The 22,460-nt window shown below is 50.3% G+C and overlaps 2 protein-coding genes across 3 annotated transcripts in view; both read right to left on the bottom strand.

The window, feature by feature from the left end:
• Positions 1–9,430, bottom strand: part of LOC138260900 (extracellular matrix protein 2-like) — a 295,282-nt gene extending 285,852 nt beyond the window's left edge. Inside the window, exon 1 of the mRNA XM_069209384.1 lies at positions 9,376–9,430. The gene's annotated coding sequence lies outside the window, so the exon portion shown is untranslated. The remainder of the gene's footprint in view (positions 1–9,375) is intronic.
• Positions 9,431–16,902: 7,472 nt separating this feature from the next.
• The window catches only part of LOC138260899 (deoxyribonuclease-1-like), a 75,973-nt gene continuing 70,415 nt past the window's right edge, over positions 16,903–22,460 (bottom strand). The window contains exons 10-11 of one of the 2 annotated variants that reach the window (XR_011199029.1): positions 19,201–20,618; positions 16,903–18,608 (exon numbers count right to left, since the gene is read on the bottom strand). Coding sequence is in view for 1 of the 2 variants with exons in the window: in XM_069209380.1 (XP_069065481.1) it covers positions 20,410–20,618 (209 nt within the window). In the remaining variant the exon portion in view is untranslated. Of the gene's footprint in view, positions 20,619–22,460 lie in introns of both variants that reach the window. The other variant, XM_069209380.1, reaches the window with a different exon arrangement.

Here is a 22,460-nt window from a genome sequence, read left to right as displayed (position 1 = left end):
TGTGCCGCTGCCCTACGCCAATCCTTGTAAATATGCCCCAACGGCTTCTTTTCCAATTCCCAACATGGAAACAGATTTACTCCTGCCTTGACAAAAAAACAAATCATTTTCTAGTTCCAGGATCAGATGACTGAAAGAGAATTTTGGGCAAATCCATGCATTTGGTGTTGCCAAAGATTGATGGCTTCCCTGCCCTAAAATTTTTATCAGCCCCAACATAAGATTTTCTCATCTGTAATATGACAACGTACTGGTGGGAAAATATCACATATAAATATTTTTATGAAAGCAAAATAACGTCAGCAACTAACGAGAGTGAATATTGCACATAGTTTCACTCATTGGACTTTGTGAACTGAACTCTGGTCTTTGTGTTTATCTACGTGCAAGGCTTGTGTTCCTATTACGAATGCAAGACTGCAAGTACCAGAATGCATCAGGCTATCCAGGGTTAAGTGAATCACTGGCACCTGATGCCGGACATCTAAACTCGCACTTGGGCTGCAACGGCTCGTTATACTTGTGCACACACTTGAGCCAGCATCGGAGGCGACGGTTAACATACGCAGCAAACCCGGAATCCAGGTATTAACATTAAATGAGGCGTCCATTTCTAGGTCCTGCTTAGATTAACTGATCAAAGCTAAATTGGAATTCAATTGACTTTCTACAGAAGATGTTGCCTCCATTCTCCTTAAGTACCAAATATTACCTTGGTCAAAATAGGGCAGGGAAACTTTTAACAAATTATCTTAAAGTTAAAAAGATCAAGTCAAAATTGACATCATTTTACAATAAGAGTCTACTCCTATATTTAAGGGCAAGGGTATTTTGACTGAATTTACCACGTACTGTCAGGCTCTCTATACCCCAGAAAATAATCCCTCCCAAACTGGGACTATTCCGTATCTATCTTCAATACATAAAGAATTTGATTTAAATATGGACTTTTACTACCTAGATGAGGACATTACTATTCAAGGCATACAAAATGCAATCAATCATATAAAAAAGGGCAAAGCTCCTGGCCCAATGGCTTTCTTCTTGAATTTTATCTTCATTTTTCTAAAAAATACTTCCTAAATTACACCACTTATTTACACTCTTTTATTTCTTCGAATACAGCTTCTGGTACCTTTCAAGATACTTTAATCTGCCTTATTCCTAAAGACAATAAAGACCACAGATTGTGTAAAAACTGTAGAACTATTTCCCTTGTTAATTTGGACTATAAAATGCGTCCTAACTACCTCTCTCAATTAGCAAGGAACAACCTGCTCGTGTTAAGGGCAGATATCTTTCTGATAACACTGTAGGAAGCTGGCCAGTGTGTGGTGGACGCCTATGGTGCTGCACCTTATACTGGGTCCAGGCAAACACCGATCAGGTAGAGTTACAGTGTCTAGGCTGCCAGGGCTCCCAGGGTAGCTGTGGTGAGCAGCCAAGACTTAGCTAGGAATGTGAAGCACTTGCAATACCACAGCAGTCACACAGCAACTGATCATACATGAAAGGAATCACAGTCCTGCAAAAATAAAGGTACATTATTATAGGCACACAAACTAGACTACAACTGGTACACCTCCCTCTGTAGGTATGAACACACAAGATATACACAGGGAAGTACTCAGGAAAAGCATAAATTAGCAAGGGCCCTATAGGGGGGCCAAACCATATACTAAAAAATGGAATGCGATTGGGTGTCCCCCACCAGAGTAAATGGAGTAGTTAGAAAAGGGTTGGGAGAGTGGAACCCCAAAAGATAAGCACCTAGAAGATCCCCAGCGCCTGGGTGCAGAGAGGTAAGTTACCCAGTTTTCCCGTAGGCTAACATGGCGATGAGTGGCAACCTAGGGGGGATTTCAGGTGAGGGGGATAAAGTCCAGTCCAGGCAGGAGTGTCCAGGTGGGGTAGGAGCCAATGCCCACCCTTCTGTAGCTGAAGATCCGGCTCGACGTTGATGGGTGGAGCCAAGCTCCGTGCTCTAGGAGGCGCAGAGGAGTCCCAGAAGTCACCTACTAGCTGTCCCTGAATGGTTGCCAGATTGCAGATGGGTCAGTAGTCAGGAGGACCGCCAACAAGCACAGGCAAATGTTAGCTCCTCCACCCAGAAGGACATTGTCTTACAAACCAGAGAGCCAGGGCTCTCCCCCAGGTTTGTATATTGGCTGTCTGGATGTGGCATGCTGGATGGAACCAGTCAGTAACAATGCCAGGATAGGTAGCTTTTGCAGGGGGCACCTCTAAGGTGACCCATGGGTACATTTTATAATAAGTCCAGTACAGGTACCAGTTTGGATTTATCGTTCTGAGTTGTTTAATACCAAACAACCCAGGGTGCAGTGTCCGTCACGTAGCTGTGAAACTCGTACTTGACCAGTGTCCAACACGTATTAAAATGGCTGCTCTGTTTCCTCACTATGTCCCAGGTTTGGCAAGGACACGGTGGGGGCATATTGCTCATGCAGCCATGCCCTCACACATAGTATGGAGCCTTAGGTTTGCCAGAGGGGTGTCTTACCCGCAGTAAATGCAGTGTATGGTGGACAGGACACACAGGTAGTGTGCTGAGTCAAGTTTGTGTGTTTGGCTTGCACCAGAACACTCAGAATGCTATGGCAGTGCTGGCTGCATCTGGGTGCAGGACCCGTGGGGGTGGCACAATCAGTGCTGCTGCCCTCAGGGGCTTACCCATAGTATCCGATGCCCTGGGTACCTAAGTACCTTTTACTAGGGACTTATAGTGGTAGCTAAAGGTGTATCCAATCACTTTTACAATGTTTTAGGGATAGAACACCGGCACTGGGAACCTGGTTAGCAGGATCCCAGTGCACTCCAGTCCAAGTTGCATTCGGAAACCAGGCAAAATGTGGGGTGCCAGTTTCTCACAGTAGGGGCACTCCACTTGGCCACACTCCTTCCACATTGCTTTCAGTTATGCAGACATGATGTTTGCATCTCTGTCCAACACCACCTCCTTAGGAAAACTCACCCCGGAAAAGATTCCTAGAAGGGCCTTGGCCACTGCAAAGCTGTGGTGGTCCTAAGGGGAATTGCCTCTGGGTACCTGGTGGCATGGTCCACCAGTATAAATCTGTTCCCAGTTGGAGGACCTAGGGGACCAACAATATCGATCCCTACCCTCTCAAAGGGTACCCCAACCACTGGAAGTGAAATTAAGGGGGCCTTTGGGGTGCCACCTGTCTTACCACTGGCTTAAAAGGTGACACAGGTGCGACAACATATGAGGCCAGTGAAAATGTGAAATGAGTCTGTACCAAGTCTTGCTTTGCCCCAAATGGCCTGCCAGGGGAATGTCATGTGCCAATGTCAATAGGAACTCCCTACACTTGACTGCATAATCGAGAATATGTAGTTAAATCAGTAGAAGAAAGCAGCAAAAGCAACACATTTCAGAAAATATGGCATATTTATGTAATGGAAACTCCTTGGGCCCTGGCCTTTCTAGAGAGAGCTTTCAAATCCATTATTTAAGAGTTGGTAATTACACTTTATAAATTTTTACCAAATCAGAGACGCCATAAGGGTGTCTATGTTGTGATCAGCATAGTCTGGTGCAGGAAGGGACAGAAAAACTATGCTGAAAGGAAATTTCCACTCTGCATGTATGATGCAGAAAGCAGCACATATGCAAAGAGGGGAAAAACAAGAAGAAGTACAAATATTTCTCGTGGTTACACCGGCCTCAGGTGGGCGCAGGACCTTGACATAAATCCAAGTGTACAAGTCTTCGTAGATATGGATTTGTACCAACATCCATTGGTGGAGGAACGGGATCGCCCACGCACCACCCATAGAATGACTCCTTGACGCAGAGTAACGCAAGGCAGCACATTGTACTGCGTTGCAATATTGTGGGTTACAAATTGTAATTTGCATTGGATTGTAAACACCAAACAGTTTGCGCACACTCTTCGTTAAAATAGTAATGTAAACCTGACCCAAAGGGGCATATTTACAAGCCCCTAGCACCACAGAACGCCACATTTTGTGATGCTCCTGTGGCGTTGTGCCCTGCGCCATATTTACAAGGCGGCGTTAAGAAACTTTTTGTGGTTTAACACCACCTTGTAAATATTGGCCCCGGATGCAGTTTTCTGCAGCATATTGGTGTGTAATGGGCGTTGCTGTGGGAGTACCCATGCAACACCCATTGCTATTGGCACTGCCCTCGATTTACAGGTAAACGTAAATCTGAGGCATCGGCAAAAACTAACGCCACCCCATGGGTGACATTAGCATGGCGCAACATGGAGAAATACTTTTATTTCTCATTGTTTGTGCTTTTTTTATGTGTGCTGCATTCTGTAGCACACATAGAAAGAGCAAAACGCCATAAATGATTGTCTGGTGTCTCTTCCTGCACATAAACAATCATTAAATAATGACAATTTGCTACTTTCATGTGTACTGCAGAATGCAGCACACATAGGAGTAACAAAACGCCATTATTGATTTTTTATGGGCAGGAAGGGGCACTTTCCTGTACATAAACAATAATTCACTGCACTGCAGGCACCTTTGCACTATGGTGCGAGGGTGTCTGCGTTGGTGCTAGGCATCTGAATTTAGCACCAGTGCTAGGGGAAACACAGGGGCGCACCGTATTTTTGTAAATATGGCGCAAGCCTGCATTTCTGAAGTGGCTCAGTGCTTCACTGACAATCTTGGCGCAACGCTGCATTGCCCCACTTTCTTGTAAATATGCCCCAAAGTCTTTGTAAACCTAGTCCTCGGTCACTAAACCACACAGGTCTTTATTATGTCCCCAGACTTATTTTGTTGAAATCTGCTCAAAATTACTCCTTTTCAGAGGCAAACAACTGCATACCTCATCTCCCAGTGGCAGAGTGTCTGTCTAACTCACAATATTAAAAATATTCATATCCCTTTATTAATAACAGCCTCATAAGAAAAATGATGCCAAAAACAAATTGTGCCTCCCTTCCCTTTTGCATTTTGTTTTCCTGACCTTTCCTCATATTATCCAAGAACGTCCCCTGCTCCAGCCTCGTTTCCTGGACGAAGCCTGATGCTAAGACTGGCCCTGGTCATGTATTTTCATTTCCCTGGGGCGCACTACTCCTGCTAGCACCGCAGATACATGTCCAGTGAAAGGCGCAACCATTCACTCATATGTCTTAGTTGCTCTCCTTTGGCTACTCTGTGGTCATCTCGTACTGTTAGACCTCAGTCTCCTCTGCAGCTCTACGGTAGCGCATTTTACTCCAGCACTACCGTTAGAAGGTTGTAAGTAATCAGATTCCCCTCATCCTCAGAATTTGTCAAAGTAGTTATTCAGTTTCCCCCTTGTAGTCAAAGTCCGTTTCAGTAGTTATTATCAGGTGTTCTTTGGTTTGGATAAACAGAGCATCCTTTCCTTAGTCACTAAGCAATAAAAGTTGACAATGTTGAACCTTGGTTTAACATCTCTTGATGGTGGTTTGCTTGGAATTAATTCTGCTCTCTCAATGGCTCCTGATAACTCTCCCTTCAATTTCAAGGGGGGCTTCAGCTGTCAGGCTCCTGTATATCCCCCACATTCACATCATTCTATCCCCTCTAAAATACCACAAAATCTGCGATTTATTCTTGTAGCTTGATTCTCTAAGTCTTCCACTTTCTGCTTTTTGCTCACTAGCAAATCCTCCGACTGTCTGTCATATTCCGACATTGATTCAGCATTCTGCTCATAAAACCTACCTCTTGCTCTTGTAAGACCACCATCCAAGACACCTACCAGCCACCCATCTATGAATCTCAGCTAATGTTTGGTGAACATGTTCCGTTTCTGCAGTGACGCTCTTCTGAGCTGCTTTGATGACATTGTAAATTAGGGAGACCCTAAGGTGGTTGTGGCTGATAACGAAACGGAGCAAGAGTGTTGTAAATTGATACCCCACCTGCTTTCTCTTTAGCAGCTGGGACTGTGCACACCTGGCGATTAGCAGGGCCATTGGAATTATGTGGCAGGAGACAGCCAAATTCTGCTGCAAGGTTGAGTAAATTATGCGGCAAGAAAAGGCAAATTATGCAGCACAATGCGGCAGATTTTGTAGTAGCATTACTTCATTATTTCAACATTTTTAAACTTGGTAATACTCTCTGGCCATTGGTTGCAACTTAATAGTGCCACTATAACATCAAAATATAGCAATAAGCCACAGAATGGTGACCACTCAGCTGTGCAAAGGGCCTTCCACTGTGCGGCAACATGTGTCATCACCTTTTCAGTAAGTATTGTACAGTTTGACCTAGAAACAAATTGTTTTTGTAAAATTCTTCAGAATATGCAGCAGAAGATGCACTATGTGGCAAATGCGCCAAATCTATAATTGTGCAGAAAATTGCTGCACAATTGTATAATTCCAGTGACCCTGGCTGTGAGGTGTGAGAAGTTGTAATTGATGTAACTGCACCTTTCTCAGCTGCAATAAAGAAGATCTTAAAAGGGTATCAGTGGTAACCAGCAGGAAGAGACAACTCAAAGTCACTAGAGTACCTAGTGATGAGGGGGAGAGGGAACTATCAAGGGATTATGTACCATGGAGAACTAGTAATCCAGGGCTGTATGGCTACGAGCATCTAATAACAATAACACGTCTATGATGACAATTTAATACTCATTTCCAAATGTATTTATTGCACAACAGAACCAGCAGAGACCTAAAGTGCTTTGCAGAGGAGCATCAGATGATAGTGCAGTACCTTTAGAAGACCTATCAAGACAACACAAAGAAGGGACATGATGAGAACACACATGAGGCTCAGATGTATACCCAATTGAAAATGACAAACCATCAGAAGAACAAAATCAGAAGTAAGTGAACGCAGGAACTGGAACAATGTCTCTGTATCTGCCCATCTGCCCTGCAGCCAGCCCCTGCTGCACATGGCCATAGGCCACACTGGTTTATAACCTGCGGGTGTTTGGGCGCATGGCCTGACTTTCAGCCAACCGGCCACTTCACCACCCACAGTGGGGTTAGGTACAGGGTCTTCAACCAACCCCCTGCTGTGCAAGACTACAGACCACACGGGTTTATAACTCACAGGGGTTTGGGTGTAGTGCATGACATTCAGTAAACCGGCCACTTTACCACCCGCAGCGGGGTTAGGTGCAGGGCCTGTGGCCAACCCCTCCCCCGCTGTGCATGGCTATAGTCCACACAGGTTTATAACCCGCAGGGGTTTGCACGCATGGCCTGACATTCAGCCAACCACCTACAGTGGGGTTAGGTGCCAACCCCGCCCCCGCTGTGCATGGCTATAGTCCACACAGGTTTATAACCTGTGGGTGTTTGGGCGCATGGCCTGACTTTCAGCCAACCGCCCACTTCACCACCCACAGTGGGGATAGGTACAGGGTCTTCAACCAACCCCCGCTGTGCATGGCTATAGTCCACACGGGTTTATAACCCACAGGGGTTTGCGCGCATGGCCTGACATTCAGCCAACCACCCACAGTGGGGTTAGGTGCCAACCCCGCCCCCGCTGTGCATGGCTATAGTCCACACAGGTTTATAACCCGCAGGGGTTTGCACGCATGGCCTGACATTCAGCCAACCACCCACAGTGGGGTTAGGTGCAGGCCTTGCGGCTAACACGCTGCTGTGTGCAGTTGAAGGCATTGTACAGTGGAGGGGTGGGGTGGAAGCAAAGATAAACTGTTCAAAGCTCACAGCTGGTATCTCCACTTTAAGTTGCATGATATTCCAATGTTTGAGGTAAAAGGAGTTTATTTCTGCAAGTAAAGCCTAGACTGGCACCCACACTGTCTGTGCTACTGTGTGGAGTTTCTTCAGAGACACACCCATTCTCTCCATGAAAGTGAAGCCAGAAGGGTGCTCTTTTCACAGTGTACTTTGGTGTTGGCGGGGTATAGGCCTTCGATGAGTGGAAGTAGTAATGAAACAGTTTCTAATCCCTACACTGCCATTTAGAATTTGGCACATGGATTACTCTGTCACAACGGTGAGGGTATCTTGTTTCCGAAATCTAAATCAAATAGGCTATAATGGGCATTAGATTTCGCCAGACAGGTTATCTGTCACAATTGTGATGGAGTAACTCATCAAGCAAGTTCTAAATCATGCCCTCAGATGAGAATTTAAGTTGACCATCTGTGGGTTCCTGCGGGAACCAGTCACTAACAAATGTGCTTTGCAACTTGGATGAACAGCCGGTGGGCAGTTCTAGTAGACAATGTGCACATAGAGTGTAAGGTGTCTTTTGGTATGAAGGTATCCTTCCATTTAACCAATCCGAGGCAAGGCGAATGCTGGAGGGACCTGGTGGCCTGGTGCCGGTGCTCCTCAGGTGGCCTCAGACACATCCATGGTGCGGAGCATGGAGCCTGTCCTGTGGTGCCGGTGCTCCTCAGGTGGCCTCAGACACATCCATGGTGCGGAGCATGGAGCCTGTCCCGTGGTGCCGGTGCTCCTCAGGTGGCCTCAGACACATCCATGGTGCGGAGCATGGAGCCTGTCCCGTGGGGCCGGTGCTCCTCAGGTGGCCTCAGACACATCCATGGTGCGGAGCATGGAGCCTGTCCCGTGGGGCCGGTGCTCCTCAGGTGGCCTCAGACACATCCATTTTGCAGAGCATGGAGCTTGTCCCGTGGGGCCGGTGCTCCTCAGGTGGCCTCAGACACATCCATGGTGCGGAGCATGGAGCCTGTCCTGTGGGGCTGATGCTCCTCAGATGGCCTCAGACACATCCATGGTGCGGAGCATGGAGCCTGTCCTGTGGGGCTGATGCTCCTCAGATGGCCTCAGACACATCCATTTTGCAGAGCATGGAGCTTGTCCCGTGGGGCCGGTGCTCCTCAGGTGTGCGCAGGGGGCAGCGCCTTCCGAACCAGGTACTCAGTGGGTCACATGCACCTGCTCCGAAGCTTCTAATGATGGTTGCTGCAAGGTGTTTAGCGCCCGGTTTGGGGATATTTTAAGTTGATGGGTGTTTACAAAACATATGTTATATTATATGTGTACTTTAAATATAGTGCAAATCATTTTCATTAACTGTATTAATAATTTATAGTATTGAATGTGCTGCTCTAGAAGAGCACAATGGCTCACACACAGTGCCACAGTGGTTGTGGTGTTGTTACAGGGTAATTAAGGGTACAGGGGTGTGCTGAGCTGTCGCCCTGCTTGTTAGCCCCTCATAAACCGATCTCAACAGTGAGGCTAGCCTCCCCCACTCCCTTGCAACTGTCTCTAGAAAGGCGATTAAAAGCCACATCCTCTGGGGCAGGTTTAGTTCTATAGGTTGCAAGATGCTGGGAAACACTCCACCTGCCGCATTCCTTAGAGTCCTGCATGAAAAACTGACCTTGAATTGAAGTTTTACCTCGTTTTTACCTCGATTGTTTCTTGTCAGTGCATCTCTACTTCCCTTCCACGAGCCTCTTCTGTATATAAACTACTCTAAATCTCATGCCTGTATGCCTGAAAGCTTTTTTTTTTATCATAACAATATTAATTCCAACAAACTTTTGCTACTCGCACAGCGCCCTCTACTGATCATTCCTAAATCGCACATGTAATACAAGTCAATGACATGAATTGCATGGAACGGTTTCCTTTGGCAGGATTAACCCAGTGGCCAATGGGCGACCACCACGTTTTAGGCTCCTGGTAGAGTGCTACTCGCGTAAAGCGCTTCAGCGCATGGTCAGGGGCAGTAAGCGCTATACAAATGCAATTTTAATTCAATTCAATTCAGTACAAATTCACTTTTCCCTTTGTGTCGACATCACCTCACTTGAGTGCAGATTTACTTCCGGAGCGAATTCCTTATGGTGTTCAATGGAAAGCTGAGGCTCCACACTCTTCCGTGGTGATTCTTTAGTGTACGGCTGAGCCACCATACTCTCCCATGGTGATTCCTGAGTGGAAAGCTGAGCCACCCGTACTCTTCCATGGTGATTCCTGAGTGGAAAGCTGAGCCATCCGTACTCTCCCATGGTGATTCTTTAGTGGGATGCTGATCCGCCACACTCTCCCATGGTGATTCTTTAGTGGGATGCTGATCCGCCACACTCTCCCATGGTGATTCTTTAGTGGGATGCTGATCCGCCACACTCTCCCGTGGTGATTCTTTAGTGGGATGCTGAGGCTCCACACTCTTCCGTGGTGATTCTTTAGTGTACGGCTGAGCCACCATACTCTCCCATGGTGATTCCTGAGTGGAAAGCTGAGCCACCCGTACTCTTCCATGGTGATTCTTTTGTGGAAAGCTGAGCCACCACACTCTCCCATGGTGATTCTTTAGTGGAAAGCTGAGCCACCACACTCTCCCGTGGTGATTCTTGGGACACAGGAAATTTAGCTGCGGACATCTTCACACGAGGAACTCTGCAGCTCCATTGCAAACGCATCCTGGCTCCCATTTTTGTATCCGCCAGGGGGGAACATTTTCATCCCCTTCCCTTCCAACTCTGCCAGTACTGGGGATCCCCCAATAAAAAGAAATATTACCACTGTGCATGACCAGAGTAAACTACTGACCTCTTCGAGGATGGAAAGAGGTGACTTTTTCAATACCCCCAAAAGGTGAAATAATGGATACCAGAAAGTGGATGGAATGGTGAAAGAATGAATGGATAGATGCATGGATGAAAGAGACAAGAAAGCTCTTGTATGGAGTGTTCGCTTAATTGCTGGTATGTGCGCTTTAGCTCAAAGTGGGCGCTATTTTAATATTCCAGCTACTCCCTTGGCTGTGAGAATCAGGCCCATGTGTTACTGTTCTACAGTCCTGGAGTCCAGTGTCCAGGAGTGGACACAGCAGGAACCACTGTGAAGAGAAACTCCCTCCAAGGGCCTGTCCTGAGCAGACCCCAGCAGCACACACGTGCCTCCGACTCACCTCCTGCTAGAACAGCACCCCCTCCCCACAGTCCACCCCTATGCTGACACACAGTCAGAGGTCTCTACAGACCCCCGCACCACACACGTGCCTCCGACTCACCTCCTGCTAGGATGGCACCCCCTTTCTCCCTCCACAGTCCACCATTGTGCTGACCCACATACCGTCAGAGGTCTCCACAGACCCCCGCACCACACACGTGCCTCTGACTCACCCCCTGCTAGAACAGCACCCTCTCCCCCCACAGTCCACCACCGTGCTGACCCACATACCGTCAGAGGTCTCCACAGACCCCCGCACCACACACGTGCCTCCGACACACCTCCTGCTAGAACCGCACCGCCTCCCCCCACAGTCCACCCCTGCCCTGACCCACATACCGTCAGAGGTCTCCACGGACCCCCACACCACACACGTGCCTCCGACACACCTCCTGCTAGAACAGCACCCCCTCCCCACAGTCCACCACCGTGCTGACACACAGTCAGAGGTCTCCGCGGACCCCCGCACCACACACGTGCCGCCTGACTCACCCCCTGCTAGAATAGCGCCCACCCATGCTGAATCACAGATTGCAGTGTGGTCTGTTTAGTGAAGGTCTGTGGATAAACGTCATGCGTGGTTCTTGTTTAACTGAGTCCATAAAAGGGCTGAGGGCCTGTTTTACAGTTGGCGGTGAGTAAAATCCTCCATTTCCTGGAAGAAATGCTAACTGAGGGGGGCAGTCCCCTAGTGAGATGGCGCCCCCTGCTGTCTTGGAGGGGGAAGAGGCGCCCAAAAGAGAAGAGATGTCACTCAGTTTCCATAAAGTTTTATGTAGGTTAACGTAATACTGAGAAACTGGGTGGGGCCAGTGGAGTAACACAAAATGATGCACCCCCCCTGCAGGATGTGAAGAGGGGCCCTGAGTCTTTATGTCACAGATATTAATTGCCCTTGGGCTGAATGGGGCCCCCTTGAAGGGTCACACCTCTAGGTGGGGCACGGATTCCCTTGTTCCCACAGCAAACCCTCGCAGGGCCTTGCACACAGGAAATTGGGTACTTTTTAATTGTATTTGGCTGTATGTGTGTTTGTTGTCTGTGTGTGTGTGTGTGTGTATTTGTGTATAAAAATGCAAAATATTGTTTTTCTCTGATTAAGGTCCTACGCCTTGACATTACAATGAACCCTACAAGACGCTCAAATTAGAAATATATGATGTCAAATTCTGCTCTGTCAGGCTGTTTTTTAATGGCGATAGGCAGCTAGTATTGTGGACACCGAGAGCTTGATTCACAACAGTAAACTAACACTTCTCTGTAAGTTTACTATATTACTGCAATTTACAAACTCCGAAGATTACGACTGAGTAGACCCCGCAGTTGGGGCGTAGAACTCTGTGCATAAAAGGATAGGACAGGCCCGTCAATGTGTGGGGTTCTCCGCACCAACCGCAGAATCTCTCTCTAGGACAGGCCCGTCTATGTGTGGGGTTCTCCGCTCCAACCGCAGAATCTCTCTCTAGGACAGGGCTATCTATGTGTGGGGTTCTCCGCACCAACCGCAGAATCTCTCTCTAGGACAGGCCCGTCTATGTGTGGGGTTCTCCGCACCCACCGCAGAATCTCTAGGACAGGCCCGTCTATGTGTGGGGTTCTCCACACCCACCGCAGAATCTCTCTCTAGGACAGGCCCGTCTATGCGTGGGGTTCTCTGCACCAACCGCAGAATCTCTTTCTAGGACAGGCCCGTCTATAAGTGGGGTTCTCTGTACCAGTAGATTCTCTCTCTAGCACAGTCTATGCGTGGGGTTCTCCGCACCAACCGCAGAATCTCTCTCTAGGACAGGCCCGTCTATGTGTGGGGTTCTCCGCTCCAACCGCAGAATCTCTCTCTAGGACAGGGCTATCTATGTGTGGGGTTCTCCGCACCAACCGCAGAATCTCTCTCTAGGACAGGCCCGTCTATGTGTGGGGTTCTACACACCAACCGCAGAATCTCTCTCTAGGACAGGCCTGTCAATGTGTGGGGTTCTCCACACCCACCGCAGAATCTCTCTCTAGGACAGGCCCGTCTATGCGTGGGGTTCTCTGCACCAACCGCAGAATCTCTTTCTAGGACAGGCCCGTCTATAAGTGGGGTTCTCTGTACCAGTAGATTCTCTCTCTAGCACAGTCTATGCGTGGGGTTCTCCGCACCAACCGCAGAATCTCTCTCTAGGACAGGGCTATCTATGTGTGGGGTTCACCGCACCAACCGCAGAATCTCTCTCTAGGACAGGCCCGACTATGTGTGGGGTTCTCCGCACCAACCGCAGAATCTCTCTCTAGGACAGGCCCGTCTATGTGTGGGGTTCTCCGCACCAACCGCACAATCTCTCTCTAGGACAGGCCCGTCTATGTGTGGGGTTCTCCGCACCAACCGCAGAATCTCTCTCTAGGACAGGGCTATCTATGTGTGGGGTTCACCGCACCAACCGCAGAATCTCTCTCTAGGACAGGCCCGTCTATGTGTGGGGTTCTCCGCACCAACCGCAGAATCTCTCTCTAGGACAGGCCCGTCTATGTGTGGGGTTCTCCGCACCAACCGCACAATCTCTCTCTAGGACAGGCCCGTCTATGTGTGGGGTTCTCCGCACCCACCACAGAATCTCTCTCTAGGACAGGCCCGACTATGTGTGGGGTTCTCCGCTCCAACCGCAGAATCTCTCTCTAGGACAGGCCCGTCTATAATGGGGTTCTCTGCACCAGCCGCAGAATCTCTCTTTAGGACAGGACCGTCTCTGTGTGGGGTTCTCTGCACCAACCGCAGAATCTCTTTCTAGGACAGGCCTGTCAATGTATGGGGTTCTCTGCACCAACCGCAGAATTTCTCTCTAGGACAGGCCCGTCTATTTGTTGGGTTCACCGCACCAACCGCACAATCTCTCTCTAGGACAGGACGTCTATGTGTGGGGTTCTACACACCAACTGCAGAATCTCTCTCTAGGAGAGGGCTTTCTATGTGTGGGGTTCTCCGCACCAACCGCACAATCTCTCTCTAGGACAGGCCCGTCTATTTGTGGGGTTCACCGCACCAACCGCAGAATCTGTCTCTAGGACAGGGCTATCTATGTGTGGGGTTCTACACACCAACTGCAGAATCTCTCTCTAGGAGAGGGCTTTCTATGTGTGGGGTTCTCTGCACCAACCGCAGAATTTCTCTCTAGGACAGGCCCGTCTATTTGGGGGGTTCACCGCACCAACCGCAGAATCTGTCTCTAGGACAGGGCTATCTATGTGTGGGGTTCTCCGCACCAACCGCAGAATCTCTCTCTAGGACAGGGCTATCTATGTGTGGGTTTCTCTGCACCAACCGCACAATCTCTCTCTAGGACAGGCCCGTCTATGTGTGGGGTTCTCCGCACCCACCGCAGAGTCTCTCTACCACAGGCCCGACTATGTGTGGGGTTCTCCGCACCAACCGCACAATCTCTCTCTAGGACAGGGCTCTCTTTTTATGTGCGCAGATCTCCAGTCCTCCTGCTGAATCTCTCTCTTGGACAGACCTAACCTTTTATCCGTGTAGTCCCCCACCCCATCTGCAGAGACTCTCTCTAGGACAGGCCTAGCTTCTTATGTGCGAAGTTCTCTTTTTATGTGCGGAATCTCTCCCCAGGAAAGGCCTATCTTTTTATCCGTGGAGTTCTCCATCTCAACTCCAGAATCTCTCTAGTACAGGTCTATATGTTTATGTGCAAAGTTCTCCACCCCAGCTACAGATTCTGTCTCTACCAAAGGCCTAGCTTTATGACTGGAGCTTTTTGTCCCACACCAGTGTCCACGTTCATAAACTTACAATTAACTCGGAGTTTGTGAACTGCAAAACAATAGTAAACTTAAACAAAAGTGTACGTTTACCTTTGTGAATCAGGCCCTGTGTAACTCCATAAATGGAGACCACATGTCAAATGCTAGTGTGATACATAGACTAAAAGAAGCACACCTTTTATTATAAGTGTGCACGTGTTTTCTTGTCTTTTGTTGAGTGCAAAATTGGTCTACACAACCTATTTCACTCTGCCGGTTACAAGAGGCACTTTTAACCAAATAGTGTGTTTCTGTCCTTCCCTGTGAAAGTCATCATTTGTTGCTGAATAGTTCTTTTCCTCCTGTGCACTATACAAGACAGAATAATTCATCATTCTTTGTGAAGTATGATCATGCTGCACAATACTAGGGTGTGGATGGAGATGACAACAACTCGGAGTGCTGAAGAGGCGGTTGGTGTCGGCGTGGTAGAGGGATGGCAGTAATAGTTCAGCGGATGTGCCCGGGAAACGTAGCGGCTTGGATTGGATTATTATTACGGTGACTCCGTCAGCGCTCCGAGTTACTGTGATCTAGGCAGGCACCCTAGCACTGATATTGGCATGCGATGAATTTAGTTGATACACAACAGAGTGACGTCCTTGATGGTGGTGAACCAGACGACTTGGTCCTGAAGAAGCCCTTTCACTTACATAGGGTCGAAACGTTGACTATTATCTCCCTTGGTTCTCGGATCATTTGTGATCCACATCGTGCAATGTTGGATGCACATGTCTGATATAGAACAACTATGTGTTGACCAGAGAGTACTCATGGTATCTTTTGTACATATTGTGTGTATTTACGCACTCACTGAAGCACTGTGTCGTCTGCACTTTTATATTAAGTTCTAATGTCATTTGCACATATTTTGGAGAATAAACATCAGCAACAGAAACCTTCAGATTGTTTCTCTTTTTTTATATACCATCTAAGTGTTGATTGGCTACTGGATTGTCAAAATAACTTATTTATTGTTGGTCTGCCTAGACTCTTTGCTGACCTAGGTGTTAGAAAGAGAACCACATGAACTATGTTGATACCGACATTGACAACTCCAGCACCATTCACATCAAAGCACCCCCGGCCCAATAGTACACTGTGGTGCCACCAGGCCACAGATCTCTGCAGCGGTGAGAGGGGTGCAGACCCTGACATGCACCCCAGCACCATCCACACCGAGGCACCCCATAGCACACCGTGGTGCCATAAGGCCACAGATGTCTGCTGCAGCGGTGAGAGGGGTGCAGACCCTGACATGCACCATTCACACCGAGGCTCCCCCATAGCACCCTGTGGTGCCACCAGACCACACATCTCTGCAGTGGTAAGAGGGGTGCAGACCCTGACATGCACCCCAGCACCATCCACACCGAGGCACCCCATAGCACACCGTGGTGCCATAAGGCCACAGATGTCTGCTGCAGCGGTGAGAGCGGTGCAGACCCTGACATGCACCACAGCACCATCCACACTGAGGCACCCCCCATAGCACCCAGTGTGCCACCAGACCACAGATCTCTGCAGTGGTGAGAGGGGTGCAGACCCTGACATGCAGTCCAGCACCATCCACACCGAAGCACCCCCATAGTACCCCGTGGTGCCACCAGGCTACAAATCTCTGCAGGGGTGAGTTTGTTGTGAGACACCCACAACCAAGCAGCCCCCCACAATACCCTGTGGTGCCATCAGGCCACAGACCTCTTCTACAGTGCGTGAGATGCAGACACTGGCATCACCCACACCGAAGCAGCCCCCCATCCTACCCTGTGGTGCCACCATGTCATAGATCTCTTCCACAGTGAGTGGGGTGCACACACTAACACCCCATCTCCACCCACAGCAAAGCTACCCCCCCCATAGTACACTGTGGTGCCACCAGGCCATAGATTTCTTCCACAGTGAGTGGGGTGCAGACACTAACACCCCATCACCACCCACAGCAAAGCACCCCCCACCCATAGTACTCTGTGGTGCCACCAGACCACAGACCTCTTCCACAGACACTGATATTCACTCTTGCAGTGAGGTGCAGAGTCTGATATTTACTCTCTGCATGGGGGTTCAGACCCTAATACCCAGTCCCTCCCACACCGAGCTGCGGCACGAACCCCAAGTCTGGTGAAGCCACCAGGCCCTGCAACAAGACCAGTAGCAGCCAGTGAGTGCCAGAAGCTGGTTTCAATTGGAGTTTTTTATTTTTTATTTAGAGTCACTCAGCTGAAATTGGACAAACACAAATTCCAACACATTTATTTTCGCATATCAATTACACATTTTTCGCTTCCACTTTTTGTGAATAATAAGCAGGGGTTTCTTGTGACAGGCAGGTTGGGAGGGCTGGACTGACCAATCAGGAAAGCAATGCCTGACCTGAGTGACAGCGGCAGCTTCCGGGACTGGGCGGGCTCAGCTGCCCTCCAGCCCGGAAGCTGCTTCCATAGAGATGGACACAGTTTTCTTGCAGACTCCTGTGTGACTTGATGCTGTGGAGGAATGAGACTCCATTCTTTCATGGGTCATCCGGCGGTGGGGGAAGGTTTCTGGTCCTTTTAGACCTGACTGTAAAACTCGTGGCTTTTAGTCAAAATTATATTCGGCAAAATCTACTAAAATCTGTTTTAGAAAAAGCAGTGACAAGACCAACACACTGACTTTTTTTGCAAATTCAATCAGATTTTGCAAAGTGACCTATGTACTAATAGATACATTTGCAAAATAGAAAACTGTAGGGGTTTGCAGAAAGACCTGCCCAGTGCTTAATTTGTAAATACAAACGTGCCGGTGCCCAAAGGTCTCCTCCTAAACACGCGGCTGCTGCTATTAAATGTGTGAACACGGAAAACGGGGCGGCTTAATCCTGAATCCTGGGCCTCTTCAATCCATCTAAAGCACTCCCTGCCCTTTCAGCTCACTTTTGCAGCTTTCTGCTTTCTACCGTTTTTACGCTTTGTCGTTTTTCTCTTACTCCTTTCCCATGTGTGTCTTTTGCTCGCAGCAAGTGCTTGAGGCAGAAGAATAAGCGCCGGTGCTCATCACCGGAAACAACAAGCACAAATTAAGCACTGGACCTGCCAAATTAATATTCATTAGACAGGTGGGAATTTGGTACCCCCTGCGACTGGTGTCAATCAGGGGATACTGGCCTGAAACAGCAATAGCTCTCCCTGTGTAGATGTTTTTATCAGAGCAGCCTGTGTTTCTTAAAGGAGCCCAGGCTCGTTTAAAAACAAGAAAAGTTTGAGGAGACTTGAGGAGGAGCAGTCAGGGGTCCTCAGGACCACCACCTACTCCCCAGTGGATCACAAGAGGGAAGGGGCATGAGGGAGATCCCCTCCACTTTGCAACTGAGTTACAATCCCAACTAGAGAGTCAGTGAGTAATCAACGGTTCGCTATCAGTGTTGGGGTTGCAAACGTTGATGCATACCGCACCAATTTAAAAGGAATGCCCCTTTCACTAACCACATTCTGAAATTGGGGGAAACTTTTCAAGAATCAGAAAATGTGTCTCGTTTCAGAGGAAAAGGCGTATTTTTGGTCACAAACGTCATGAATTAGTAAATTACAGGGGCTGTAACTACAACATCCTTGTTTCATCCAGTGTAATCTGCGGGTGTAGACCCCCCCCCCCCCCCCGCGTCTGATCACACAACCCTCGTGCACTGGGGTACACTGACTCGCTCGGTGTGCGCCATCAAGGACAGCCATTAACATACTTTGCAAGACAGCGTTTCCCACCCAGCCCAGATGGCCCTTGAGGAGGAGCTTGTGAGAAGAAGCAGGTGAAGGGTCGGGAGGGAGGGGGTGCACTCAGGGAGGAGGGAGAAGGCAAAGAGCAGCCAGGGGGCCTTTGAGGAGAGGCAGGCTGGTGGGCAGAGACCTGGTAGGGAGGAGAGGGCAGGCTGGTGGGCAGAGACCTGGTAGGGAGGAGAGGGCAGGCTGGCGGGCAGAGAGCTGGTAGGGAGGAGAGAGCAGGCTGGTGGGCAGAGACCTGGTAGGGAGGAGAGGGCAGGCTGGCGGGCAGAGACCTGGTAGGGAGGAGAGGGCAGGCTGGGGGGGAGAGCCCTGGTAGGGAGGAGAGAGCAGTCTGGCGGGGAGAGACCTGGTAGGGAGGAGAGAGCAGGCTAGTGGGCAGAGACCTGGTAGGGAGGAGAGGGCAGTCTGGCGGGGAGAGACCTGGTAGGAAGGAGAGAGCAGGCTAGTGGGCAGAGACCTGGTAGGGAGGAGAGGGCAGGCTGGCGGGCAGAGACCTGGTAGGGAGGAGAGGGCAGGCTAGTGGGCAGAGACCTGGTAGGGAGGAGAGGGCAGTCTGGCGGGGAGAGACCTGGTAGGAAGGAGAGGGCAGGCTGGCAGGCAGAGACCTGGTAGGGAGGAGAGGGCAGGCTGGCGGGGAGAGACCTGGTAGGGAGGAGAGAGCAGGCTGGCGGGCAGAGACCTGGTAGGGAGGAGAGGGTAGGCTGGCGGGCAGAGACCTGGTAGGGAGGAGAGGCAGGCTGGTGGGCAGAGACCTGGTAGGGAGGAGAGAGCAGGCTGGTGGGCAGAGACCTGGTAGGGAGGAGAGGGCAGGCTGGTGGGCAGAGACCTGGTAGGGAGGAGAGAGCAGGCTGGTGGGCAGAGACCTGGTAGGGAGGAGAGAGCAGGCTGGCGGGCAGAGACCTGGTAGGGAGGAGAGGGCAGGCTGGCTGGCAGAGACCTGGTAGGGAGGAGAGAGCAGGCTGGTGGGCAGAGACCTGGTAGGGAGGAGAGGGCAGGCTGGTGGGCAGAGACCTGGTAGGGAGGAGAGAGCAGGCTGGTGGGCAGAGACCTGGTAGGGAGGAGAGGCAGGCTGGTGATGGAGCAGGCCATGAGGAGGATGCCAGGCCGGTGTGGAGGATGCCAGGCTGGTGAGGAGGGAGCAGGCCGTGAGGAGGATGCCAGGCCGTTGAGGAGGATGCCAGGCCGGTGAGGAAGATGCCAGGCCAGTGAGGAGGGTACAAGCTGGTGAGAGCCTTCGGCAATGAAGAGGTAGACAGAAGGATGTCTGCAGTGCTCAATTTGAGCTGGTGGTTGCAGGTGGGGGCACCGGCACTTAATTTTTTCTAATGGACATTTCCCGAGAGAAAAAGTGGGGAAAAAACACAAAAAAACGTGAAAGACGGAAGAATAGAAAGATTTTAAAAAAAACACCACAATGTGAGAAACAGGAATGTGCTATTGTGCAATGAAGGGGCAGAGTGTTTTGCTGTAGATAAAAGAGTTCTGGGGTGAATTCATGATTTCAGAGCCTTGGTATTCTGCACCCCGAACACTTAATAGCACTTATTCTTTTACAAATTAAGCACTGGGTGCCTGAGGCCCACCTGAGCATGAAGTAGGCCCCTAATTCGGATATACTTCTCACAACCTCTTACCATTCCCATGGGTGGGCCCATCCTAAGAAGAGTCCAGGCCTATGGGCCCTAGTGCCTCCTAAGGACACTAGGGTTGGGAAAGATTCACATTAACTTGAGCCAGAAGGGCTGGGGAGGAGTCAGCCATGAGCAAGACATGTCCCTCTGAAAGGTGGAGGGCGGGGGCAGTACAGGCCCCACTCTGTCTGGCACAGGCTGACCCTGCCCCAGCCCACTGGCCTCTTGGAGTCAGCAGCTGTGTGTGGCTCTTCCTGTCACCCAGGAGGTCAGTCCGCCGGGTCTGGGGCCTGCCTAGCAGTGCGCCTTGTAGTCGGCGCAGCACCTGCCCGACTCGCCGCAGGAGGCGTTGCAGTTGCAGGGGAAGGTTTTGGAGTTGGCGCCGCAGCGACCCTGGCAGGAAGTGAAGTCCACCCCCTGACAGCCACAGGCGCCATTGGTGGAGGGTCCCCCGTCAATGCCGGTGGTGGGGCTGGGGAGGAACCGCTCCCCGGTGTAGTTACCTGGGGACAAAGAGAGAGACCGTGAGCGTCAGGTGTACTGAAGAAAGGAGGCGCACTCTAGAGGATGGAGACAGACAATGGAGGATGGAGACAGACACTGGAGGAAGGAGACAGACAATGGGACATGGAGACAGACACTGGAGGATAGAGACAGACACTGGAGGATGGAGACAGACAGTGTCTCCATCCTCCAGACAGACAATGGAGGATGGAGACAGACACCGGGGCATAAAGACACAGACACTTGAGGATGGAGACAGACACTGGAGGATGGAGACAGACACCGGGGCATGGAGACACACACTGTGGCGTGGAGACACAGACACCGGGGCATGGGGACAGACACTGGAGGATGGAGACAGACACTTGAGGATAGAGACACAGACACTGGAGGATGGAGACAGACACTGGAGGATAGAGAAAGACACTAGAGGATTGAGACAGACAGTGTCTCCATCCTCCAGGCAGACAATGGAGGATGGAGACAGACACCGGGGCATAAAGACACAGACACTGGAGGATGGAGACAGACACCGGGGCATAAAGACACAGACACTGGAGGATGGAGACAGACACTGGAGGATGGAGACAGACACTGGAGGATGGAGACACACAATGGAGGAGGGAGACAGACACTGGAGGATGGAGACACACAATGGAGGATGGAGACAGACACTGGAGGATGGAGACACACACTGGAGGATAGAGACAGACACTGGAGGATGGAGGCAGACACTGGGACATGGAGACAGACACTGGAGGATGGAGACACACAATGGAGGATGGAGACAGACACTGGAGGATGGAGACACACAATGGAGGATGGAGACAGACACTGGAGGATGGAGACACACAATGGAGGATGGAGACAGACACTGGAGGATGGAGACACACACTGGAGGATGGAGACAGACACTAGAGGATGGAGGCAGACACTGGGACATGGAGACAGACACTGGAGGATGGAGACACACAATGGAGGATGGAGACAGACACTGGAGGATGGAGACACACACTGGAGGATGGAGACAGACATTGGAGGATGGAGACACACACTGGAGAATGGAGACAGCCACTAGAGGATGGAGGCACACAATGGAGGATGGAGACAGACACTGGAGGATGGAGACACACACTGGAGGATGGAGACAGACATTGGAGGATGGAGACACACACTGGAGAATGGAGACAGACACTAGAGGATGGAGGCAGACACTAGGACATGGAGACAGACACTGGAGGATGGAGACACACACTGGGGCGTGGAGACACAGACAGTGGGACAAGGAGACACAGACTCTGGGACATGGAGACACAGACTCTGGGGCATGGAGACAGGCACTGGGGCATTGAGACAGGCACTGTGGCATGGAGACACAGACACTGGGGCATGGAGACAGACTCTGGGACATGGAGACACAGACACCGGGGCATGGAGACAGACACTGGAGGATGAAGACAGACACTGGAGCATGGAGACAGACATCGGGGCATGGAGACGGGCACTGGGGCATGGAGAAGGAAACTGGGGCATGGAGACACAGACAGTGGGACAGGAGACACAGACACTGGGGCATGGAGACAGCCACTGGGGCATTGAGACAGGCACTGTGGCATGTAGACACAGACACTGGAGCAGGGAGACAGACTCTGGGACATGGGAGACACAGACAGCCAGACATGGAGATGCAGACACTGGGACATAGAGACAGACACTGGAGGAAGGAGACAGACACTGGAGGATTGAGGCAGACACTGGGACAAGGGAGACACAGGCACTGGAGGATGGAGACAGACACTGGGGCATGGAGACAGACACTTGAGGATGGAGACAGACACTGG

Source organism: Pleurodeles waltl, chromosome 10, assembly GCF_031143425.1.
Source record: "Pleurodeles waltl isolate 20211129_DDA chromosome 10, aPleWal1.hap1.20221129, whole genome shotgun sequence".
NCBI lineage: Eukaryota > Metazoa > Chordata > Amphibia > Caudata > Salamandridae > Pleurodeles > Pleurodeles waltl.
This window is presented reverse-complemented; position numbering and strand designations above follow the sequence as displayed.